Source organism: Eubalaena glacialis, chromosome 1 (genome assembly GCF_028564815.1).
Source record: "Eubalaena glacialis isolate mEubGla1 chromosome 1, mEubGla1.1.hap2.+ XY, whole genome shotgun sequence".
Lineage (NCBI taxonomy): Eukaryota > Metazoa > Chordata > Mammalia > Artiodactyla > Balaenidae > Eubalaena > Eubalaena glacialis.
In genome coordinates, this window is record NC_083716.1 from 221391874 (window position 1) to 221419530 (window position 27657).

Genomic DNA, 27657 nt, shown 5'->3' on the forward strand with positions numbered 1-27657 from the left:
AATCAAAGAGGAAATCAAGAAATACCTAGAGACAAATGACAAAGAAAACACGACGATCCAAAACCTATGGGATGTGGCAAAAGCAGTTCTAAGAGGGAAGTTTATAGCTATACAAGCCTACCTCAAGAAACAAGAAAAATCTCAAGTAAACAATCTAACCTTACACCTAAAGGAACTAGAGAAAGAAGAACAAACAAAACCCAAAGTTAGCAGAAGGAAAGAAATCATAAAGATCAGAGCAGAAATAAATGAAATAGAAACAGAAAACAATAGCAAAGATCAATAAAACTAAAAGCTGGTTCTTTGAGAAGATAAACAAAATTGATAAACCATTAGCCAGACTCATCAAGAAAAAGAGGGAGAGGACTCAAATCAATAAAATTAGAAATGAAAAAGAAGAAGTTACAACAGACACCGCAGAAATACAAAGCATCCTAAGAGACTACTACAAGCAACTCTATGCCAATAAAATGGGACAACCTGGAAGAAATGGACAAATTCTTAGAAAGGTATAACCTTCCAAGACTGAACCAGGAAGAAATAGAAAATATGAACAGACCAATCACAAGTAATGACATTGAAACTGTGATTAAAAATCTTCCAACAGACAAAAGTCCAGGACCAGATGCCTTCACAGGTGAATTCTATCAAACATTTAGAGAAGAGCTAACACCCATCCTTCTCAAACTCTTCCAAAAAATTGCAGAGGAAGGAACACTCCCAACCTCATTCTATGAGGCCACCATCACCCTGATAGCAAAACCAGACAAAGATACTACAAAAAAAGAAAATTACAGACCAATATCACTGATGAATATAGATGCAAAAATCCTCAACAAAATACCAGCAAACAGAATCCAACAACACATTAAAAGGATCATACACCATGATCAAGTGGGATTTATCCCAGGGATGCAAGGATTCTTCAATATACGCAAATCAATCAATGTGATACACCATATTGACAAATTGAAGAAGAAAAACCATATGATCATCTCAATAGATGCAGAAAAAGCTTTTGACAAAATTCAACACCCATTTATGATAAAAACTCTCCAGAAAGTGGGCATAGAGGGAACCTACCTCAACATAATAAAGGCCATATATGACAAACCCACAGCAAACATCATTCTCAATGGTGAAAAACTGAAAGCATTTCCTCTAAGATCAGGAACAAGACAAGGATGTCCACTCTCGCCACTATTATTCAACACAGTTTTGGAAGTCCTAGCCACGGCAATCAGAGAAGAAAAAGAAATAAAAGGAATACAAATTGGAAAAGAAGAAGTAAAACTGTCACTGTTTGCAGATGACATGATACTATATTTAGAGAATCCTAAAGATGCCACCAGAAAACTCTGGTAAAGTTGCAGGATACAAAATTAATGCACAGAAATCTCCTGCATTCCTATACACTAATGATGAAAAATCTGAAAGAGAAATTAAGGAAACACTCCCATTTACCACTGCAACAAAAAGAATAAAATACCTAGGAATAGGGCTTCCCTGGTGGCGCAGTGGTTGAGAATCTGCCTGCCAATGCAGGGGACACGGGTTCGAGCCCTGGTCCGGGAAGATCCCACATGTGGCAGAGCAACTAAGCCCGTGGGCCACAACTACTGAGCCTGTGCGCTAGAGCCTGTGAGCCACAACTACTGAGCCCACAGGCTGCAACTACTGAAGCCCACGCACCTAGAGCCTGTGCTCCACAACAAGAGAAGCCACCGCAATAAGAAGCCCGCACACTGCAACGAAGACCCAACACAGCCAAAAATAAATAAATAAAATAAATAAATTAAAAAAAAAAACCAAAAAACCTATGAATAGACCTACCTAGGGAGACAAAAGATCTGTATGTAGAAAAGTATAAGACACTGATGAAAGAAATTAAAGATGATACCAACAGATGGAGAGATATACCATGTTCTTGGATCAGAAGAATCAATATTGTGAAAATGACTATACTACCCAAAGCAATCTACAGATTCAATGCAATCCCTATCAAATTACCAATGGCATTTTTTACAGAACTAGAACAAAAAATCTTAAAATTTGTATGGAGACACAAAAGACCCCGAATAGCCAAAGCAGTCTTGAGGGAAAAAAACGGAGCTGGAGGAATCAGACTCCCTGACTTCAGACTATATTACAAAGCTACAGTAATCAACACAATATAGTACTGGCACAAAAACAGAAATATAGATCAATGGAACAAGATAGAAAGCCCAGAGATAAACCCACGCACCTATGGTCAACTTATCTATGACAAAGGAGACAAGGATATACAATGGAGAAAAGACAGTCTCTTCAATAAGTGGTGCTGGGAAAACTGGACAGCTATATGTAAAAGAATGAAATTAGAACACTCCCTAACACCATACACAAAAGTAAACTCAAAATGGATTAGAGACCTAAATATAAGACCGGACACTATAAAACTCTTAGAGGAAAACATAGGAAGAACACTCTTTGACATAAATCACAGCAACATCTTTTGTTTTTTTAATTTTTTTAAATTTTTTTTGCAACATCTTTTTTGATCCACCTCCTAGAGTAATGGAAATAAAAACAAAAATAAACAAATGGGACCTAATGAAACTTAAAAGCTTTTGCACAAAAAAGGAAACCGTAAACAAAACGAAAAGACAACCCTCAGAATGGGAGAAAATATTTGCAAACGAATCAACGGACAAAGGATTAATCTCCAAAATATATAAACAGCTCATGCAGCTCAATATTAAAAAAACAAACAACTCAATCCAAAAATGGGCAGAAGACCTAAAGAGACATTTCTCCAAAGAAGACATACAGATGGCCAAGAAGCACATGAAAAGCTGCTCAATATCACTAATTATTAGAGAAATGCAAATCAAAACTACAATGAGGTATCATCTCACACCAGTCAGAATGGGCAGCATCAGAAAATCTATAAACAACAAATGCTGGAGAGGGTGTGGAGAAAAGGGAACCCTCTTGCACTGTTGGTGGGAATGTAAATTGATACAGCCACTATGGAGAACACTATGGAGGTTCCTTAAAAAACTAAAAATAGAATTACCATACGACCCAGCAATCCCACCACTGGGCATACACCCAGAGAAAACCATAACTGAAAACGACACATGCACCCCAATGTTCATTGCAGCACTATTTACGATAGCCAGGTCATGGAAGCAACCTAAATGTCCATCGACAGACGAATGCATAAAGAAGATGCGGTACATATATACAATGGAATATTACTCAGCCATAAAAAGGAATGAAATTGGGTCATTTGTAGAGACGTGGATGGACCTAGAGACTGTCATACAGAGTGAAGTAAGTCAGAAAGAGAAAAACAAATATCGTATATTAACGCATATATGTGGAACCTAGAAAAATGGTACAGATGAACCGGTTTGCGGGGCAGAAATAGAGACACAGATGTAGAGAACAAACGTATGGACACCAAGGAGGGAAAGTGGCGGGGGGTGGTGGTGGTGGTGTGATGAATTGGGAGATTGAGACTGACGTGTATACACTGATGTATATAAAATGGATGACTAATAAGAACCTGCTGTATAAAAAAATAAATAAAATTCAAAAATTCAAAAAAAAAAAGAAATAGAAATAATAAAAAATAAAAAAATAAAAACAATTAGTACTCACATTCTGCATATAACCAGAGAATCTCTCTGCTGTAGCTGAAATGGCATTTTTAACCTTCTTGAGTAAATCTTTTTTCGTCTCTGAATTACAGATATCTTTTTTAACAAGCAAGTGTGCAAAGCGCCTGGTAAAACAAAAGAGACAAGTTTAGCAGGTTTTACAAAACACTGGATGGTATTATATTTTAAGGACTGCTAACAATGGCACATAAAATTTTAAGTGTCTAATACTCCAGTATTCTATAATAAATAAGGTAAAAAGGTTACTCAGTAAGTCCATAACAGTTACCTGATAAGTGCGTTGAGTGGAATTTTCTTCCATGGGATACCTTGCTTGAGCAAGTCATTTGCAAATGATTGGAGTGAAAACAGAGACTGTAAAATAGCATTCATATAGCAGGTATTTCCCAAATTGGAGAAGCTGAAAATGAAGGAAATAGTACTTTTGAAGACAACAGCAGTTCGTTCCTGAAGTATGTTCACTTGAGCAGGGGTTCTCCACTATAGCATGCATCAGAATCATCTGGAGGGTTTGTTAAAATACATATTGCTGGGCCCCAACTCCAGAGTTTCTGATTCTGTAGGTCTGGACAGGGAAGGTGCAAAAAATGTGCACTTCTAATAGGATCCCAGTTGATGCTGATGCAGTATAACATTATTACAACTTAGTTTCATCTCAAGGAAAATTATACATTTTCAAATGAATGCTAAAAAGGACTGGGGACTTATTCAGAATATATATATGCTTAATGGGTACCGCCAAACATTATTCCAAAGTACATATTTTAAAAAAACTTCTGTTTGGAAATATTCTCAAACTTTCAGAAAAGTTGCACAGAATAATATTCTTTACCTAGATTCACCAATTGTTAACCCTTTTGTACTCTGTGCTTTATCATTTAACACCTCTCTCTATATACTTTTCCTGAACCATCTGAGAGTAGGCTGCATAGATCATACCCATTTAGCTCTAAATACTTCAGGGTATATTTCAAAAGAACGAGAACATTCTCTTATATAACCAGGGTACAGTTATGAGCATTATAAAATTTAATGCTAACATAATACTCTTATCTAATATACTTTCTTTAATCCAATTTTGTCAATTGACCCAATGTTTCTTCACAGCATTTTTTTCTCCCTAAGCACAAGATTCAGTCCAGGATAACATAATGCATTTAGTTTTCATGTCTCTTTAGTTTTCTTTAATCTGGAGTAATTCTTACATTTGGACTCAACTCTGTCATGTTGTTATAATTTTACTTATCTATTTGGTGTGTTTTAGAAATATTTCTTTTGGTTTTAAGAAAGGCTTTTTTTAAAGTGGTTATATCTGTATTTGTACTTTTTTATAGTTCTCATAACCCTTGTTTTTTAAGCTTTTTTTTTACTATCTAGTCTGTCCATTTTAAATAGTACTCTCTGTGACTTCTGATACCACTTACTTTCAAGCCCCTTCCCTGTAACCAGTGCTGCAAACAACCAAGATCCAGACCTATATTCAATACTTAGAAACTTAGTATTTGAATTTCTCTTTCTGAGAGTGATTTTTTTCTGTGCTTCATCTAAGTCTTTAACTCCTATATATTCTTTTTTCATGAAGTCTCTTAAGCCTCTTGTCCCTGACTCTCAGCACCCACAGGCTTAAAGCAGTGGGAAACAGGAAGACTGCTAGAATCTGCTTTGTTTCTCCACTTAGAAAGTAGTTTAAAGGTGATGGTATTCTTTGTCTCCTAGAATGCTAAAGGTTATATGTGTTTTTCTTTGAACTCCTAATACTTTTTATGTTTTGTGGGGGATTTGTGAGGAGTACTGGAATTAGGTAGCCTCCATTATCCTCTAGACTTGGCAGTTTTCTACTCGGTATTTTTGTTTATTTGTTTGTTTTTTAAGGAGTCCTTAGTCCAGGGTATTTAGCCTACTTGAAATACTGCACTCAAATTCCTGCAAGAAGTCTGAAAAAAGGAAAGCTGGGTACAGGTACTATACAGAAATTAAAGAAACACTGGAGGTAGAGAGGGAGGGTAACTCAAGGATATCAAAGGACTCAGAAGGATATGAATGACAGAGACCAAAAGTAAACTATAAAATACATAGGAGGAGACACTAAGAAGATGAGCCAAGTAAGATCAAGGTAGATAGAAATAAGATGTGGATGAAAAATGGTCACAAAATAGGACAGACTAATATAAAAACGTTGTCTGGTAAGGAAGCAGCAAGATAATAATTTGAGGCAGAACAATTAGAATGAAGAAGAAAGGAAATTAAGAATTAAACTGGAAGGTAAACACTTTAGAAGACAAAGCAAAAAAGAAGAGGCTCAGAGAAGAATAGTAAATAGAGAAGAAAGTGAAATGTTTTCACTACAAGTTTTATGTTTTTTTTCTGCTAAAATATGAGGCAAATAAACTACTACGGATAAACCAAACTGGCAGACACCAGTCACTCAAGTAAAAAGGTAATCCGAAAGCTGGGGAAAAACAGTAATCTGAGTGAGATTAAAAACAAACAAGCTGGTAGGTTTTGGGAAAGCAATGTGGTAAGAGTAATCAAAAATTTCAAAGTGCCTCTCTTAGTCTTAACAATTCTATTTCCAAGAATTTTTCCTATAGAAAAGTTCTAACAAATATTAAAAACACACGTATATAAAAATGTTCATTCTAGCCTGGATTATAATTGGAAAAAAGGGGAATCTAAATGCACACTAACATGGTTAAAGGTTATGTACTAATATAAGAGGATGCCCATAATTAATGCGGGGTAGAAAAAAATCAGGGAACAGAGAAGTAATATAGTATAGTGATTAAGAATGCAAGTGAACATGGTGATCATTTTGAAATGTACAGAAATACTGAATCACTATGTTGTGCACCAGTACTAACATAGTGTTGTAGGTTACTTATACTTCAAAAACAAATAAATAAACAAACAAACTCATAGAAGAGATCAGATTTGTGGTTACCGGACGTGGGGAGTAGGGGAAGGGGGAATTGGATGAATGTGGTGAAAAGGTACAAACTTCCAGTTATCAGATAAATAATTACTAGGAATATAATGTACAACATGATTAATATAATTAACACTGCTATATGTTATATAGGAGAGTTGTTAAGAGAGTAAATCCTAAGAGTTCTCAAGGATTCTTGAGAAAGGAAAAAATATTTTTTCTAGGGAACTCTCCTACACTGTTGGTGGGAATGTAATTTGGTGCAGCCACTGTGAAAAACAGTATGGAGGTTCCTCAGAAAACTAAAAATAGAATTACCATATGATCCAGCAATCCCAATCCTGGGCATATATCCAGACAAAACTATAATTCAAAAAGATACATGAACCCCTATGTTCATAGCAGCACTATTCACAACAGGCAAGACATAGAAACAACCCAAATGTCCATCGACAGATAAATGGATAAAGAAGATGTGGTATATATATACAATGGAATATTACTCAGCCATAAAAAGGAATGAAATAATGCCATATGCAGCAACATGGATGCAACTAGATATTACCATACTAACTGAAGTAAGTCAGAAAGAGAAAGACAAATACCATATGATATCACTTATATGAGGAATCTAAAATATGACACAAATGAACCTATCTATGAAACAGAAACAGAACCACAGACATAGATAACAGACTGGTGGTTGCCAAGGGAGAGGGGGCTGGGGGGAGGGAAAGAGTGGGAGATTGGGGTTAGCAGATGTAAGCTATTATACATAGAATGGATAAACAACAAGGTCCTACTGTATAGCACAGACAACTATATTCAAGAGCCTATGATAGTATGATAGGGCTTCCCTGGTGGCGCAGTGATTAAGAATCCACCTGCCAACACAGGGAACATGGGTTCGAGCCTTGGTCCGGGAAGATCCCACATGCCGTGGAGCAACTAAGCCCATGCACCACAACTACTGAGCCTGCGGCTCTGGAGCCCGCAAGCCACAACTACTGAATCCGTGTGCCACAACTACTGAAGCCCGCATGCCTAGAGCCCATGCTCCACATCAAGAGAAGCCACTGCAATGAGAAGCCTGCGCACCTCAACGAAGAGTAGCCCCCCGCTCACTGCAACTAGAGAAAGCCCGCACGCAGCAACGAAGACCCAACACAGCCAAAAAAAAAAAAAAAAAAAATAGCCTATGATAAACCACCATGGAAAAGATATTAAAGAAAAACAATGTATGTATATGTATAACTGAATCACTTTGCTGTATAGCAGAAATTAACACAACATTGTAAATCAACTACACTTCAATTAAAAAAATATTTTTTTCTTTTTCTTTTGTTTTATATCTATATAAGATGATGGATATTCACTAAACTTATTGTGGTAATCATTTCATGATGTATGTAAGTCAAATCATTATGCTGTACAATTTAAACTTACACAGTGCTGTACATCAATTATATCTCAATAAAATTGGAAGGAAAAAAATGCAAGTGCAGTCCAACTGCCTAGATTTACTACTGCTGTACTACAACACCTCAAGTAAGTTAATTAACTTCTCTAAGCCTCAGTTACTTCATCTATAAAAACAGATTTTTTAATACGTCTAGCTCAGAGAGCCATTGCGAAGATTTAAAGAAAAAACTTCATTTAAATGCTTAGCACAGTCTCTGGCACGTAACAAACACTTTAGATAAAGCTGCTATTATTATTATAGTTATTATACCATGGTCTCATTTTTGTGTGTTTAATAAGAATATAAGCATGAAGGGGCTGGGAAGGATATAAATAAAATTAATGTTGAAGTATCTCAGGAGATGACGTGTATGGGACTTAAGAATATGCACTTTCTGCTTTATGACAAATGTTTATATATATATATATGCATATATATTTTTTCAAAGTTTGAAAATTAGAGGCCAGATAATGGACTGAATTTTATGGATGTGATATATCTTTAATAAGTGAGCAAGTATTTGAGAACTAAAATTAATACGACTCCTTTAATCATTTTTTTATACCAAGTAAAACATACTTCAGTTGAATCACTTTATAAAAAGAAAGCAAAATAAAAGAATTTACCTACCCCTGCAGTTGCTGCTGTTGGTGAGAGGAAAGGGGCACTCTTGGTTTGTTCCAGCCGGTGTAATCCTGGTTACACCTCAGTTTTTTAACAGAAAGAGGAGCTGGCTGAGGAAGAAATCCCAAACTTCTTTTGGCAGAGGGAGTTTGGCTTGAAATATTAGTCCTATAAAAAAGAAAAAATGAAGAAGCATAACAATTTTGAACGTTACTTTTTTCCCCTAGTAGATTCAGAGAAGTCAAGGTCTAGGGGAAAAAAATCCTAAATTTGAGGAAATATCAGTAATAATGATCACTTGGGAGAAAATTTCACAAATGTAAATCAGCAAATCTGTTGACAGGGAGCTGAAGGCATAATACTGTACCTACATAACCTATAATCAAAATAATCCAAGGTAATGGCTTGAGAAAAGCCATAAATATAGTTTTACTTCTTTATTCACTTTTATCCACTTAATGACTATCATACATTAGTTTACCTAGTCTTGAAAACATTTAGGCAGTGAACTTTTTCCACTATTAGACAACAAATATTCTTACCCAATCTCCTTGAGAACTTACTCTAATTTATATGCTTAGCAGTGAAAATGGTAGGAGTATCTTCATTTAAAGTTTTCCTAGATAGTGACTGTTTTCCACAAAGGCTGTACCAATTTATATTTCCATCAGTAGTGAATTTCCCTTTCTTTACATGGTCTCCATTACATTATTATCACTCTAATGAGTGAAACATGATCTCATTGTTATTTTGTTTTATATTTTCCTGATTACTACCAAAGTTGAACATATCAATCTTTTCTTTACGGTTTCAATTTCTGTGTCTTGTTTAAGAATCATTCTGTAGGGACGTCCCTGGTGGCGCAGTGGATAACAATCCGCCTGCCAATGCAGGGAACACGGGTTCGAGCCCTGGTCCGGGAAGATCGCACATGCTGCGGAGCAACTAAGCCCGTGCACCACAACTACTGAGCCTGCGAGCCACAACTACTGAGCCCACGTGCCACAACTACTGAAGCCCGTGCGCCTAAAGCCCATGCTCCACAACAAGAGAAGCCACCGCAATGAGAAGCCTGCGCACCACAACGAAGAGTAGCCCCCGCTCGCCGCAACTAGAGAAAGCCCACACACAGCAACGAAGACCCATTGCGGCCAAAAATAAATGAATAAATGAAAAAAAAAAAGGAATCATTCTGTAATGTAAGGTCAGAGAAATGTTTTCCTATATTTTCTTTTAAAAGTTTAAAATCTTGTTTTCCCTCCTACTCAGGTCTTTAATCTGTTTGGACATTTACTTTTTGCATCTTGTAAAGCAGGAATATGATTTACTTTTTTATAAGGAAAAACCAATTGTCCCCAACTTATTGTCTGCCTAGGCCATCTGTTAGCCACTATCTGGTTTTTTACTCAAAAAAAAAAAAAAAAATTGTGAAATAGAATACAGAAAAGTATATAAAAATCAAATGTGTAACACTGTGGTACAGGATGCTGATAGTGAGGGAAGTTTTGTGTGTGAGGGAGGATGGGGGTATTAGGCACACTTTGCACTTTCTGTTCAATTTTGCTGTGAACCTAAACTGCTCTAGAAAGAAAAGTTTATTAATTAAAAATCAAGTGTGGAGCTTAACAATACTTTTATAAAGCAAACACATATGTAGACAACCATTGATGTCAAAAACCTCCAAGTACCCCTTCCCAATCACAACCCCGTTCCTCTACCCTAAAAGTTATTATTAGCTTTCTATCAGTTTTATTTCTTACTATGTACTCCTACATATTGTAGTTTGGACAATGAAAGGTATATCTGTTTTCATCCTTTTGCTTTCAACCTTTCTCCATCATTATACTGTAGTTGTCTTTTAAACAGCACATGGATTATTATTCTTCCTTTAAAATCCAGTCTTTCCCTTTAACTGAAACATTTAGCGTATTTATATTTAATGTCATTACTGATTTAGGTTAATAACTCAAAATCTTCGTCTACTAATTCTATCATATGTGTCACTTCTGAGTATTTATTAATTTTTCTCTTCTTATGAGTTGTATTTTCCTGTTTATTTGTAAGCTTAGTAATATTTTCTTGGATGTCAGACATTGTGAATTTTATCTTGTGGGGTGCTGTGTATTTTTCATTTCTATAAACATTCTCAAATTTTGTTCTGGGATGTAGTTAGGTTACCTGGAAACAGTTTGATCTTTTTCGATCTTGCTTTTAAGGTTTGTCATGTGGGAAAAGAGCAGCAATTTGTCTAGGGATAGTTTTTCCTCACTAATGAGGCGAGACCTTTCTTAGGCATTCAAATTGCTGCTATTAGGAACAGGAACTATGCCTGGCTTTATGTATACTCCAAGTATTATTCCCTTAGATCCTTTTGGGTGGTTCTTTCCCTGGCCTTGACTAGCTTCCTCACCTGCATATGCTGCTCAGCACTCAAAATGAATACTCAAGGGGACCCTCTGCAGATCTCTGCAATTCCTTCTCTGTGCAGCTTTCCCCTCTGGTACTCTGCTCTGTGAATTCTAGCCGCCCTTGGCCTCCCTGGACTCCTAGCTCCACTTCTTCAACTCAGGAAGAGCACAGGGCTGGCTCTGCATGGTTCCCCCTCCTTGTGTAGCAACCTGGAAACTTTCACTAGGAAGCAAGCTGAGGCAGTCATAAGCTTAATTTGTTTCCCATCTCTCAGGGATCACTGTCCTTCACTGACTCATGTCCAATGTCTCGAGATCCATTGTTTCATACAGTTTGTCCAGGTTCTTAGTTGTTTCATGAAGGAGGGTAATCTGGTCCCTGTTATTCCATCTGGGCCAGAAGTGGAAGTCATCTTTAACTTTTTAATATGTCTATGTTAACTGTGGCCTCCTCTCAAACAAAAAACGAACTTAAAATGTTTTAATTTCCCTGTACTTTCTTTTCTCCACCCTTTTATTTCTTATTGTATAATATTTTATTAATTTTTTTGTTTTTAATTCTATCATCATCATTTTATAAAAACTATCAAAATGTATTTACATGCATAGAATAAGCCCGGAAGAACATTAGTAACAGTAGTTGCCTCTTGAAAGAAAATGAACAAGTAGGAGTTTGGAGAGATTTATTTTTCACTGTATGCACCCTGAAACTTTTGAAGTTTCTACCATACGCCCTTATTACTTATACAAAAGAATAAATTTTAAAGGTATTTAATTTTTAAATATGCTTAACATTTTTTTTGCTCACTGATTTTTCTTACTTCTACTCCTTTTGTTCAGTTTTCTTCTTGCTAAATAAATTCTGTCTTTGCATATCTAAAAACAGCAATTTTTTAGAAGTTGTTTTCATTTGAATTTAATAAACATGTCGTTTTTTTTTTGGCTGCACAGTGCAGCATGTGGAACTTCCCTGACCAGTGATCGAACCTATGCCCCCTGCATTGGAAGCACGGAGTCTTTTTTTTTTAATTAATTAATTTACTTATTTTATTTTTGGCTGCCTTGAGTCTTCGCTGCTGCTTGCAGGCTTTCTCTAGTTGTGGCGAGCGGGGGCTACTCTTCGTTGTGGTGCACCGGCTTCTCATTGCGGTGGCTTCTCTTGTTGAGGAGCACGGGCTCTAGGCATGCGGGCTTCAGTAGTTGGAAGCAAGGAGTCTTAACCACTGGACCACCAGGGAAGTTCTGTCTGAATTCTTGAATTAAAATTTAGCTGGATACGGAATTCTTTGATATTATTACTCCAGTGTCTTCCATTCCTATTGTTGCTAATGTCAGTTTTCCTTTTATAGATATTTTTCTTTCTCTTAGCTTTTAAAGTTTCTTTACCCATCATCTTCTACAATGTGGATTTAAAAAAAATATATTGGCTGTTTGGCATTTGTTGAGGCATTTCAATGTGGACTGCCATCATTTTCATCCTTTCTTTCTTTGACAAATTCCTTGCCTTTATTCTCCTTAGTCTTTTTCTTTTTTTTCCAAAATGCTATTAAGACATGGAGGGTAGACCAAGGAGCCCAACATAATTCTCTTAATTTCATTTACATTTACCATCTCCTCTCTGTACTACATCCCATGATCATGCATTTTTGATGTGTTTAGTAGCTATATCAGTATGGACCTCTAACCTACATAGGACTTTATATCAGGGGTTCAGAATTCTTGCCCCTATGCAGGTAACACTACAGCAGATGCCAATCACTGCAATTCCCATTTTTGGGTATTTGCTCTCTGTTTAGGGAGCATCAGGCAAGCAGCATATTTATGGTTCCAAACTCAGGCAGTTATACAGAAGTGTTGTGCCTTGGTTTACTAGCACAGAGAACAGTTCTAGATACCCAGCTTCATGTAGCTTCATATAAGAAAGCAAATTCTAGGGCTTCCCTGGTGGCGCAGTGGTTAAGAATCTGCCTGCCAATGCAGGGGACATGGGTTCGAGCCCTCATCCGGGAAGATCCCATATGCTGCAGAGCAACTAAGCCCGGGCGCCACAACTACTGAGCCTGTGCTCTAGGGCCCGCGAGCCACAGCTACTGATCCCACACACCACAACTACTGAAGCCTGCGTGCCTAGAGCCCGTGCTCCACAACAAGAGAAGCCACCGCAGTAAGAAGCCCGTCGACACAACTAGAAAAAGCCCGCGCGCAGCAACGAAGACTCAACGCAGCCAAAAATAAAAAAATAAAATAAATAAAAAATTTAAAAAAAAGAAAAAAAAAGAAACCAAATTCTAGTCTGGGGTCATGTTCAGTTCCCAATCTCATGTTGGTTTTTTTTTTTTTTTTTAAAGTTATTTATTTATTTATTTATTTTTGGCTGTGTTGGGTCTTCGTTTCTGTGTGAGGGCTTTCTCCAGTTGCGGCAAGCGGGGGCCACTCTTCATCACGGTGCACGGGCCTCTCACTATCGCGGCCTCTCTCGTTGCGGAGCACAGGCTCCAGACGCGCAGGCTCAGTAACTGTGGCTCACGGGCCCAGTTGCTCCGCGGCATGTGGGATCCTCCCAGACCAGGGCTCGAACCCGTGTCCCCTGCATTGGCAGGCAGACTCTCAACCACTGCACCACCAGGGAAGCCCCCTCATGTTGGTTTTGAAGACCCAGCCCTAAATAATTGACTCCAGTCTGCGTTTTTTAAGTGCTTTATGGCTTCAGCCTTTACTCGGTATTAGTTTGCTCACCAATCTGGAAATTTTCACCTTATCCTTGAGTGCAGCTTTGCATTAAAAGAAATTTTTATTTCCTCAATCATTCCTAGGTGCAATGAATATGCTCATTCTATTATTTTGAGAAGAAATTTGTATTGTATTTAATAAATCACTTGAAAACCAAATTTAGTTCTTTTTCTTTTCAACTTAGATTCCTTTAAGATTCTTCTAATAAGCAGAAATATGTCAAGCTTCCTCTGCCTTAAATTCAAATAACTTAGTTACCACTGCTGTCATAAAGTGCTTGACAGATACCACCCAAGGCTGAATATACCTAAATATACAATATCAAATTCTTTAATTCGCCTTAATCATTTAATACAAATAATCCAGATGTCTTTACCACTTTGAATTAAATTCTAGTAAAAAACAAAATATGACTTAATAGGTCATTACACATCGTATCTATTATACACCATTACCCTCACTTTTTATCATTATCATTGCCCCTCTGTGCAGCATTCCATGATCACACCTCTTGACAAGTGCTTAGCAGCTGCCTTACACATTCATACCCAATAAACCTCGAAAAATTTAATCTATATCTCTAGAATCAGCAATTAAATTTCTGACTAGCCTTTTCCAGTTAAAGATACCCACTAATGTGAAACTTTTGCTTTTTAAAGAAAATGCCTTAACTTTTGGTAGGTAGCTTAACAAATACACAGGCAACAAAGGCAATTTTAAAATGCCGCAAAGGACAGATCATATGTTCATCACTTGGAACGATGGAAAATACACCGGTCTAGTATCTGATCACACTGCCAGTCACAACCTGTGGCCTCAGTACAAATCTTCCTATACATCAGTTTATTCTTGTGTTGAAAAACATAAAAAATAAGAGTTTGAACTAAAACATTTCTAGAGTACTTTCTAACTAAAATGTCATGAATCTATAATTCTCATCAATTTTGTTATTTTAAATTAGGGTATTCATTTAGAGCACAATGCACAGCCCATTCCATCATTTAATATTCTGAAGAAGAAAGCTCTTCAAGCTCTTCACAAGGCATATAACCAATGCATACCTGTCTAGGTTAGTGCTGCCAGGAGAGTAGTCCTTGGATGCAGCTCTGCTACCATAAAAAGATGATGACTGCAAAGGTAAAAGCCCTAAAAAATGAACAGACACAGGAAACGTTTAATTCCTAAATCAACCATTCAAGTTCATTTAATAATAAAATATGCATTGGGCCTGTTTATATTTAAACTCTTTTCCCCCCCTTCTTTTCATCAAAATAATACATATATACGCATGTTAAAAGATCAAACACTGTGGAAAACATTATAACAGGTTATAAAAGAATACTCTCCAGCCCTAAAGCTCCACAAATTTTGCTTCCAATTTCTAACCATTTTTTGAAACTTAGTTTTTCTGATTTCCTCCATAACATTACATACTGTTTCTATAATTTCTTGATTTATTCATTTTTAAACAATATCAGCTGACTCCCTTTTTGAAAAATTAGAAATAATTTCTTATTTACATCACCCCTACTCTTGTTCTCCTCTCTCCAACCAATTACCAGTTGTGTTATTTTGTTTTATTTATTTATTTTTTGGCCGTGCCATGCAGCTTGCCGGATCTTAGTTCCCTGACCAGGGACTGAACCTGGGCCCACGGCAGTAAAAGCGCCGAGTCCTAACTACTGGACTGCCAGGGAACTCCCCATCAGTTGTGTTATTTTAGTTCTACTGATTAACTTTGCAACTTTAACACACTTAAACTTTCTACATTTTGTTCCATGAACCTTTTTATCACTTGGCCATTTACTTCCTTCTCTCTCTCCTCTTCTACATCAACTTTTGTAAGATGTACCTTAACTTCAACAGTATTAAGGATTATTACGTCTTTAAGTATTCTGTTTTCTAACTATAGGTTGATTGCAAAAGCTGAAAACCAATAAGTGGAGTTTACATAATGTATTATTATTTCAGAGGTAAGAATTATACTAGAGATACTTCTTTCTGTAGGAGTCCAATGTTACAACTCTGAACCACTAAAAGGAGACCGTTCCTAGAGTCCTGATCAAATGAATTCTCGTAAACTCCCAAATTATCAAAATCATGCCGTATTTTAGCTTGCTTCAACTTAATTTCAAGTTGAACACAGTATTCAAATCAATACCAGATACTTGGGTCTTTAAGGAGTTTAGAGGATCAGAGAGATATGTTAAGTATAGCAAACACTAATAAAAATTCAGGGACAGTCTAACTTTTAGTTTTTGTAAAAACAAGGAACAAGTGAGCTTAAACAACTGCTTCAGGCAATAATTTCAAGATCTTCTGGAACCTCTAATAAGTAGCAACACTGATGAACTTTAACTTCAACCACTTTAACTCCCTGGATTCATTCCATGGTCCAGGTACTTTGACAATGAAATAATTTAATTCTAGGTAGTTAAACAGGGGAAAGGCAAAGCTTAAATTCCTTGCAAGCAAAATAAAAATTCCCTTATAGTTCTAATATTTAAAAAAATATTTTAGCCAAGTACTAGATACAAATTGGTACCTGATAACTAGTACTGAATTACACAGTATTCCTGAATAATGTAGAGAAATATGCCCCAGTTTAGGTTTCTATTTCTAGTCTAATACAATCCATCATACAATAAATGAGTATCTTATACAAAGACCAAATACTTACCTGATGTCCTATTCTCTTCTGACGGTTTCAAACTCAGCTGCTTCTCTCTACTGTTGGTTAAATACTTTCTTGAGGGATCTGTCATAGCCTTGTTGTTCCTACAGTTAATAATTTAATTCAAATATATATATGTATAAAGATACAATTCTTAATTTTAAATAGTTGTCATTAAAAATTTACATTTCAATTGCCGAATTCATTGATTTGCTTGGAAGTTAGGCTACAAGGTGTCAAAGCCTTAAGCAAATGAGGATCATAAAAAGTGGGATTTATCCCAGGGATGCAAGGATTCTTCAATATACGCAAATCAATCAATGTGATACACCATATTAACAAATTGAAGAAGAAAAACCATATGATCATCTCAATAGATGCAGAAAAGCTTTTGACAAAATTTAACACCCATTTATGATAAAAACTCTCCAGAAAGTGGGCATAGAGGGAACCTACCTCAACATAATAAAGGCCAAATATGACAAACCCACAGCAAACATCATTCTCAATGGTGAAAAACTGAAAGCATTTCCTCTAAGATCAGTAACAAGACTAGGATGTCCACTCTCGCCACTATTATTCAACATAGTTCTGGAAGTCCTAGCCACGGCAATCAGAGAAGAAAAAGAAATAAAAGGAATACAAATTGGAAAAGAAGAAGTAAAACTGTCACTGTTTGCAGATGACATGATACTATACATAGAGAATCCTAAAGATGCCACCAGAAAACTGCTAGAGCTAATTAATGAATATGGTAAAGTTGCAGGATACAAAATTAATGCACAGAAATCTCTTGCATTCCTATACACTAATGATGAAAAATCTGAAAGAGAAATTATGGAAATACTCCCATTTACCATTGCAACAAAAAGAATAAACTACCTAGGAATAAACCTACCTAGGGAGACAAAAGACCTGTATGCAGAAAACTATAAGACACTGATGAAAGCAATTAAAGATGATACCAACAGATGGAGAGATATACCATGTTCTTGGATTGGAAGAATCAACATTGTGAAAATGACTATACTACCCAAAGCAATCTACAGATTCAATGCAATCCCTATCAAATTACCAATGGCATTTTTTATGGAGCTAGAACAAATCATCTTAAAATTTGTATGGAGACACAAAAGACCCCGAATAGCCAAAGCAGTCTTGAGGGAAAAAAACGGAGCTGGAGGAATCAGACTCCCTGACTTCAGACTATACTACAAAGCTACAGTAATCAAGACAATATGGTACTGGCACAAAAACAGAAACATAGATCAATGGAACAAGATAGAAAGCCCAGAGATTAACCCACGCACCTATGGTCAACTAATCTATGACAAAGGAGGCAAAGATATACAATGGAGAAAAGACAGTCTCTTCAATAAGTGGTGCTGGGAAAACTGGACAGCTACATGTAAAAGAATGAAATTAGAATACTCCCTAACACCATACACAAAAATAAACTCAAAATGGATTAGAGACCTAAATGTAAGACTGGACACTATAAAACTCTTAGAGGAAAACATAGGAAGAACACTCTTTGACATAAATCACAGCAACATCTTTTTTGATCCACCTCCTAGAGTAATGGAAATAAAAACAAAAATAAACAAATGGGACCTAATGAAACTTCAAAGCTTTTGCACAGCAAAGGAAACCATAAACAAAGACGAAAAGACAACCCTCAAAATGGGAGAAAATATTTGCAAACGAATCAACGGACAAAGGATTAATCTCCAAAATATATAAACAGCTCATTCAGCTCAATATTAAAGAAACAAACACCCCAATCCAAAAATGGGCAGAAGACCTAAATAGACATTTCTCCAAAGAAGACATACAGATGGCCACAAAGCACATGAAAAGATGCTCAACATCACTAATTATTAGAGAAATGCATATCAAAACTACAATGAGGTATCACCTCACACCAATTAGAATGGGCATCATCAGAAAATCTACAAACAACAAATGCTGGAGAGGGTGTGGAGAAAAGGGAACCCTCTTGTACTGTTGGTGGGAATGTAAATTGATACAGCCACTATGGAGAACAATATGGAGGTTCCTTCAAAAACTAAAAATAGAATTACCATATGACCCAGCAATCCCACTACTGGGCATATACCCAGAGAAAACCGTAATTCAAAAAGACACATGCACCTGAATGTTCATTGCAGCACTATTTACAATAGCCAGGTCATGGAAGCAACCTAAATGCCCATCAACAGACGAATGGATAAAGAAGTTGTGGTACATATATACAATGGAATATTACTCAGCCATAAAAAGGAACGAAATTGAGTCATTTGTTGAGACGTGGGTGGATCTAGAGACTGTCATACAGAGTGAAGTCAGAAAGAGAAAAACAAATATCGTATATTAACGCATGTATGTGGAACCTAGAAAAATGGTACAGATGAGCCGGTTTGCAGGGCAGAAGTTGAGACACAGATGTAGAGAACAGACATATGGACACCAAGGGGGGAAAACTGCTGTGGGGTGGGGATGGTGGTGTGCTCAACTGGGCGATTGGGATTGACATGTATACACTGATGTGTATAAAATTGATGACTAATAAGAACCTGCAGTATAAAAAAACAAACAAAACAACTAATACTAAACTTTCATTGGGTTATTTGTATGGAAATATGTTAATATAAATGTTTCAGACATTACATGAAATTTCTAAAAATCTTATATGTTCTGGCATAATGTTATAAGTCATAATCCTAGTTATTACTTTAAAATGTATATCTCAGAAATAACTAATTTTCGTGTCAACTGCCTTATGAACTTTCATCAAATCTTTAACCGTGGTCATTTTTAAGTCTTTTGTCATTTACAGACAGTTCTGGGTGTACTCTGATGCTTTTGCAAATACGTTCCTATAAAAGGGTTTCATCTTCAAGAAATTCATGGAAAAGACTCTGACAAGTACAGGTTTCTGGTAACTGACTGTACTGCTGAACTGAATGAATAAGCATTTTCAGAACTCTAATGAAAAACTGATGAACTCATAAAAGTGCTAACAAAAGATCAAGATGAAAAAAAAATTAATTACATGGGACTGAGTGAACTGATGAGGATGAGTATAATATTTGTGACTTTCTGTTTGAATTAAAAAAAAAAAAAATCCCACAAGGACTCAGAGGCAAAGAATATACAAATCAATTTTCACTGCAAAGTAAAGGAGCTGTTACAGTGGAGGATTACTGGACTGAATGTCAATATTATGACATAGTATGAGTGTGTTTCATGTTTGGTAATTGCAATCACTGTTGCTTTTGTTGTGGTCATCCATGTACAATGCTTGGTGTCAGTCTATTTATCTCTTGTAAAAATAAAATACAGTGTGTGTGTGTGAAAAAAAAAAAAAAATTCTCCCCCCAGAAAGATTTTAAAATATATTTTACCAGCTCTTCTAGTTGTTCTCAAAAAAAAAAAAAAGCTTTCATTACCTAGTCAAAAGCCAATTTAATCCATACCCCTGGTAATTAGGCAAAAATGAAGGAGTATTTTCTTTATACAAAAGTCAAACCAGAGACAGCAATATTATATAGGTTTTCTTAGCCAAAAGCAAGGCCAGATAAAATGATTCAGCTACTAAGACCAAAAGAATCAATTAAGAACTAGCTAAAAAAATTAAAATTAAAAAAAAATTTAAATAAATAAAATTTAAAAAAAAGTAAACTATTTAAGCTTGATACTGAATAGGTTTAAAAAGTAAAACAGGACTTCCCTGGTGGCACAGTGGTTAGGAATCCGCCTGCCAACACAGGGGACATGGGTTCGATCCCTGGTCCAGGAAGATCCCACATGCCACGGAGCAACTAAGCCCGTGTGCCACAACCACTGAAGCCCACATGCCTAGAGCCCGTGCACCACAAGAAAAAGTAGCCCCCGCTCAACGCAAGTAGAGAAAGCCTGCGCGCAGCAATGAAGACCCAACGCAGCCAAAAATAAATAAATAAATACATTTATATATATATATATATATATATATATATATATATATATATATAAAAAGTAAAACAAAATCCAAAATGTTCTTATAGTTTATGTAATTTGAAATACTATTTACTAAATGTCAACATTTCAATTCATAGTGATTAAACAATTTTAAGTTCATGAACACAAAATTAAAATTTCTTAAGCCCCCTTTCCCCCCTCTATTATTCCCAAATACCTGGACCTATATTAAGTAGAGTGGGTCCATTCAGAAACATGCTCATGCTTTGATTAGAAGTGCTAATTTTCGGAGAACCATCATGAATAAAGCCTGTAAGCAGACAATGTAGATGCTCCACCCAGATTCCCTCTGGCCCCATTTTTGTGTCCTCTCGTCCACACCAATTTAGGTATTTTTTGTTTGTTTTCAATTTTTTTTTATATTGGAGTATAGTTGATTAACAATGGTGAGTTACTTTCAGGTGTACTGCAAAGTGATTCAGTTATACATATACGCATATCTATTCTTTTTCAAGTTCTTCAATTTAGGTTTTTTTTTTTTAATTTTTTGATAGCCTGTACCTAGGGTTCTTCACAGGATTGCCCTCAAGCTACTAGAGAGACTTTGCCTGCACTCTCAGAGAGTCACAAGTAAGGTCAGGTGCTAAAGTATAGAAGCCCAGCTCCCTTGCCTTGGATTAGAACAGTTTTAAGGTGAAATTTATGTAACAGATTTTTCTCTCTGGGATTAGGATGAAGCCTAACCTCTGCATTTTCCTGCTCAGAGATCAGATTTCTGTCTGAGATCACACTCATTCTTTGTTTCTTGCACTTCAATATCTTACTTCCCCCACTCCCTTCCTGGGTATCCCCTGGGAATAATTCCTAAATAAATCACTTGCACACTACTCTCCATTTCAGGGTTTGTTTCTGGGGAACTTGATCTACAACCATTAGTGCTAGAAATGGGTCTAGGAAGCATACTCTCTAAGGACAGGATTCTGGAATTGGATTGATTGTTTGGCAATGGCAACAGAGATTCCATTCCTGGTGGTAAAATTTTTGGTATCCTATAGTGTTACACCACCAAGATTTTTCATATGTAGTGAACTCGACTTGGATAAAGTAGAAGAGAATATGGCTCATGCAATCTCTCCAGCATTTGAAAAATGTGGTAGAATGCACAATGGATCTTGTTAGGGTTATAGAAATGTTCTAAAACTGGATTATGCTGATAGTTGCACAACTCAATAAATTTACCAAAAATACAGAATTATACATTTAAGACAGGTGAATTTTATGGTGTGTAAACTGTACCTCAATAAAGCTGTTTAAAAAATGTCCCAAATTATTCCCTTCCTTGTACCCAAGTCCCCTATTAAGAAATGCAATCTATTTCCCCATCCCTTAATGAGGCTGGCCTTGTGATTTCCTTTTCCCAAAAGAATGTGACAGACATAACAGCACATAAGTCCTGATGCTAAGGCTAAAGGCACCCTGCAAATTTCCACTCATTCTCTTGGAACCCTACCACTGCTTTGTGAATAATTCACCTGGTAACCTGCCAGGTGACAAAAGAAAACATGGCCAATCTCCCTCATCACCCCAACCACTAGACAGCCAATGGCCAGTCATACAAGTAATGCCACCTTGGACCAGCCAACCCCTAGCCAACCTACCAACTGACCATGGATGCATGAGAAAATGAGAGAATCCAGCCACAACTGGCCAAGCCAGACCCAGATAAACAGAACCACTCAAGTGACCACTGACCCATAAGCGATAATAGTTACTATTTTAAGTATACTGTTATACAACACTAGATAGCTGATACAGTGATATGGGATAAATAATAATCATAAAGACTATGGGTCATCAAGGGACTATGCAACCAGAGCAAGCCATCATGAGCTGGGTGCTATCATACCCACGAAGCTGTAAGATCAGGAAGTTACAGCAGTAATCCATCATAAAATGTGAGTGGTATATCCAAGTAAATAGGAATAGATAATGAGAACAGACTTATGAGCATTCCAGTGACCAGCTGGAAGAAGAGGAAAAAAACCTGTGCCTGGTTCATGGATGGATCATCTTGGTACATTGGTACAAGCTGAAAATGAACTGTTGCTGCACTGTAGCCCCACTAAGGGACTGCCCCGGAACACAGGAGTAAGACAAAATCCTACACTGTGCAGAGTTTGAGAAATGCACCTCATTATCCACTTTGTGTGGAGAGAAAAGTGGGTCAGTGGACCCCTGGATGGTGGCAGATGGTTTGGATGGATGGTCAGGGGCCTGGAAGGAATAAGACTGGAAGATCAGGGAGAAATGATTTATGGAAGAGGTTTATGGATAGTCATATAGAAGTATGCACAAAGGGTGAAGATCTGTTTCACATGTTAATGCTCACCAGAGAACTCCACTAAAGAGACATTAAGTCTCTTAATGTCTCCACTTAAGAAACAATCACGCAGGGTAACTTGTCCAGTAGCTGCCATTCAATCTCTGTACTCAGCCATCCAAGTACTTCCACAAAAGGGCCCATGAATAACAGCCATGGTGGCAGAGATAAAAGCTCTGAATGCACCCTACAACAGGGGCTCCCCTTCAATAAGGCTGGTTTAGCTACTGATGCTGCTGAATGTCCAACTGGTCAGCAGCAGAGGCTGATCCCCAGCCCGTGATTGAGTACTATCCTTTAAGGAAATTAACCAGTCATTTGGTGATAAGTTGATTACATTAGACACCTTCCATCCCAGAACGGGTGGCAATTAATTCTGGTTGGGATTGGCATATATTTTAGGTTTGCTTTTGCCTTTCCTGCCCACAGTGCCTTGGCTGCATTGCTCTCTGAGGGCTCATAAGAGTATATGATTTATTAACATGAAATCTCACATAACACCATCCTGGAACGAGAAACCCACTTTTTACAAAAGAAAAGGAGGTACAATAAGGGCATATGACCAAAGGCTCCATTGGTCCTACCACATACCATATTACCTCAAAGCTGATGGCCAATAGCCCTTAAAGGTGCTTAGAGATGATCTCATTAGGAACTGGGTGCCCTTCAAGACACAATATATAGCACAAACCAACAAGCCATTACATTTATAGAGAATACATGGGTCTGGAAGCAAGCAGCAGAAGTAGGAATGCCCCCACTAAGTATCACTCTTGATAACGCTCTTGTGCTTCTTGTCCCCTCAATTTAGATTCTGTGGGTCCAGAGGTCCTGGTTTCCAGAGTGGGGACTTTTTCACTGGGGGGACAGGAAGAGTCCCATGTAATCTAAAGCTATGGCTGCTACCTACTCATTTTGGGCTTCTCATGCTGGCAGATCAACAGGCAAAGAAAGGAGTTACCATACTGTAACTGACTTTGATTATTATAAGCGGGCAGGGTTGATGCTATATAATGAGGGCAGGAAGAATATGTTTGGAATAAAGGAAATTCACCAGGGAATCCTTAGTGCTCTCATGCTCAGTTTTAACTCTGAATGGGCAATTACAGTAATCACAGCCTGAGAAGTACACAGTGACCAGGGGCTCAGATCCCTCAGAGAAGAAGATCTCAGTCATACCACCAGGCAAACCATTAAGACCAGAAGTGTTAGTGGAAAATGCAGTGAATCTAGAATGGATGGTAGAAGTAGATAATAATATCAGTTATAGCCTCAAGGCTATTTGTAGCAATAAGGACAAAAAGAACTGCAGCTCATCCCACTAACCCTCCTTTTTTTAATATTCTCACCCAGAAATTGAAAAGCATCAATGTGAAGAATCTATAATAAGATGGAATGAACTTAATAGTGATGCTCTATCAGAGCCCCCTCAGATCGCTGTTTATACTTCTCACACATCTAGACTATTATGTTTTCAACAGCCAGCACCTGCAGTTCTTCAGAAGACTGCCTTTGGGCTATTTCAAATATTTTACGCATCTAGGCAGAGCCAAAAGCCCCAAGGCAGCTGTTAACCAAAAACAGTGCAGTATGGAAATATGAAAGCCCATCTTCCTTACTTCTAGTTCAAAGAAGCCCAGACCTCCTGCTGGATCAAGATGAGGCCCACTCTCTGTGGGACTTTTATCTAAGGTGACATCCTTAGTTGGCTTCCTCCCCTTCCCAGTCCTGCTTTCCTTACTCTGTTACTGGTCTCGCCTATGAGTACTTCCTTAATAAGGCACTTGCAAAAGTATATTCATCTAGAGCCTGCTTCTAGGAAGTCCAAACTTTAAAAAATTTAATTGTGATGGTATAAAAAGTATTATTAGCCCAGAACAAGGATTAGAAATTTAGGGTTCATCAGACAACTCAAAGTGGAACAACTGAGACTTCCCCAAAGTGTGGCGAATATGGTGGACTGGCATGCAAAGTCCATTACTACCACCTTTCCGTGTACCTCCCTGTTCTACAGAAGCCAGAAAGCTAAAAAACTACATTTCCAAGTTAGTGTTCAAGATTTAAGGTAAATTACATATACTTGTGCAAGATATGGGAAATGGAAATAGGGAGAGGTCATGTGTTCTGCTACTTCTGGTGGTTAACATCAACGTGGGGGTATCTGGTTTTCCTGTAGAGGATTTCCGCATTTGGCAGTGGCAGCACAGTTTTACAGATAACAGCTTTCATGCCAGCTTCCAATTCAGCTGTTCACTTCATGATAGCCAAGAGCATCTTCGGTGACCTGATCTGGGGCATGGCTCTCAAAATCATTCCTGAAAGCGTAACCTAGAGTCTACATTTTCAGCTTTCCTAATGATTCTGTAAGCCATTTAATGCTCTCTGTATGGAAATACCTTTGTGCGTAAACTAGCTAGAGTGAATTTTGTTCCCTACAACTGGACTCCAAATACACAAATTTTGTTACTAGAAGTGGGATGCTACCATAACAAACCTATAATATGCAGAACTAGCTCAGTAGGAAGGTAGAGGGTAAGAACACAGATATTACAGACTGGAAAGCTGGTGACTATTGTTATATTTCAGCAAAATATTTACAGAACTGTTATCTGTAATGTCTTGGGAGGCAGACCTCAAAGGAAAAGGTTGAGACAATTAAGAACACTGGTCTGTGTTAATGCTTCTTACTGCTTACAGTGAGGTTCTATTCAAGACAGATAAATCTGGGCAAGAACTAGCCAGCTTGCAATCAAGGATGAAAAGGAATACATTTCTCTGTGCCAATGGCCTAGAATTAAAATTGTGTGGTAACTTGAGACCATATGGGACTAAAAAAATCCAACTGTTTCTAATTCTCAAATTGAGGCAATGATAAGAGGTAACTGGAGAAGCAGTTTTGTGAAAAACTGATGTTAATATTAGGGAAAACTGCGTGAGGGGTATACAGGTACATTCTATACTATCTTCACAACTTTCCTGTAAATCTAAAATTATTCCAAAATTTATTACAAGAACCAAAATAACAACAAAAATATTGGCCCCAATTCTTTCTCAAGCCTATAAAAGCCTGCTTGTTCTACCTTTAAAGAAACTTCTAGACTTCTAAAGCTTCCAGATTTCTAACTTCCAGAACTACACCAGCATGACGTACGCTACAAAAGCTGAATGGCTCCAAAGAACATAGTCTTCAAAATCCCCTTCAGCTATGGCCTTGAAAGATAACAGACAAAGGAAATCAATCAAAGGGCAAAGCCAGGAGTCATATGGAGTACAATGAGCAAGGGTTTCTCCCAGAGGATAGGACAGAGACTGCTACATGGGCTAATGAAGAACTTATTCCACTGCTTTCACTGTCTTCACAATTTCTGCCTAACAAGATTTTATCTCTGCTATAGACCAATGACTCCTCAGTTTCCTATTCTTATCTTTTCTAAACGGTAACTTTTATTGTGGTTATCCTGTGCCTACTCCAGCAATGTATAATGAATGATATGTGTATGGAGATGGGAGTGAGGAATGCAGATTAACCTGCCTCTTAGTTTTTAAGGTGTCAGACCATGAGGTGCATGGTCCAAGGCACACCTGGATCTTATGGAGAGAACTGCACATAACCCAGAGATCCTGGACTCTGAGCTGGATACAATGACTAAATGAGACATGGAGGTTGTCTCCAGCAGGGTGAAGGTAGGAGTACTCTATATACGGGAAGAATGATAAACAGAGGTTAAGTCTGTGGCTACAAGAGTAAACTACGGCAGACTGTTAGTTGTCCCCAAATAACCATTGTACTCTTCTGCCATAATAGTAGAATTTGGGCTAGGCATTTCCCAGACCTTCTCATAACTTGATATAACCACATGACTAAGTTCCAGCCAATGTGATATGCACAAAAGTGGTGTGTACCATTTTCAGCCTACACGAGAGCAGTATGCCCTCCCTTTGCTCCTTTCCTCCTTCCCAATAGGAATACAGACATGAGAGTGGAGGCTGAAGCTATCCTGGTTCATAAAATGGAAGCTACTTATTAAGAATGGCAGATCAACAAGATAGAAGGAACTTGAGTCCATGGTCATTGTAGTTTAAGATACCACACCAGTCCTATCACCTACCTAGATTTTTGTATCTGTTACAGCAACAGAACCAAGAACCCAATTACTATATAAAGTTTCTTTAGCTTTTTCCCAACTCCTTTCTGGTGACCCTTTGACCTTGAACACCAGTTAACTGAATAGCAACTGATTTCTGTTAACGTATTACCTGGCAACTGTATAATAAGTTTTCTCTCCCAAAAGACAGACAGACAAACAAACAAACAAAACCCACAACCCATCCATTATGAGGAAGAGAACTGTGAGCTGGTGACTATCCTATTGCAGGTATGCCCTTTTGTTCAACACAAAAAATAGCTCCAAAAGATTGACGCTCCTTGCCTAGAACCTATGCAGGGTTTTATTTTTTTATTTTATTTTTTTATTGGAGTATAATTGCTTTACAATGTTGTGTTAGTTTCTGTTGTACAATGAAGTGAATCAGCTATATGTATACCTATATCCCCTCCCTCTTGGACTTCCCTCCCAGCCCCCCATCCCACCCATCTAGGTCATCACAGAGCATCGAGCTGAGCTCCCTGTGCTGTACAGCAGGTTCCCATCAGCTATCTATTTTACACACAGTAGTGTACTTATGTCAAACCTAACCTCCCAATTCGTCCCACCCTCCCCTTCCCCCACTGTGTCCACATGTCTACCTAAGCTAACTTTTCACATGAATAAGGTAAAAAAATTTTTTTACAGGTAAAGGGAAGAGGGAAGGAAGGGGGTCC

At 37.4% G+C, this 27657-nt stretch overlaps 1 protein-coding gene across 5 annotated transcripts in view; it reads right to left on the reverse strand.

Moving 5' to 3' along the window:
- The window catches only part of USP37 (ubiquitin specific peptidase 37), a 90014-nt gene that overhangs the window by 41414 nt on the left and 20943 nt on the right, over positions 1–27657 (reverse strand). For all 5 annotated transcript variants that reach the window (XM_061205020.1, XM_061205038.1, XM_061205047.1 and 2 more), the window contains exons 9-13: positions 16499–16596; positions 14880–14964; positions 8687–8848; positions 3937–4068; positions 3649–3772 (exon numbers count right to left, since the gene is read on the reverse strand). In XM_061205020.1, the coding sequence (XP_061061003.1) occupies positions 3649–3772; positions 3937–4068; positions 8687–8848; positions 14880–14964; positions 16499–16596 (601 nt within the window). The remainder of the gene's footprint in view (positions 1–3648; positions 3773–3936; positions 4069–8686; positions 8849–14879; positions 14965–16498; positions 16597–27657) is intronic.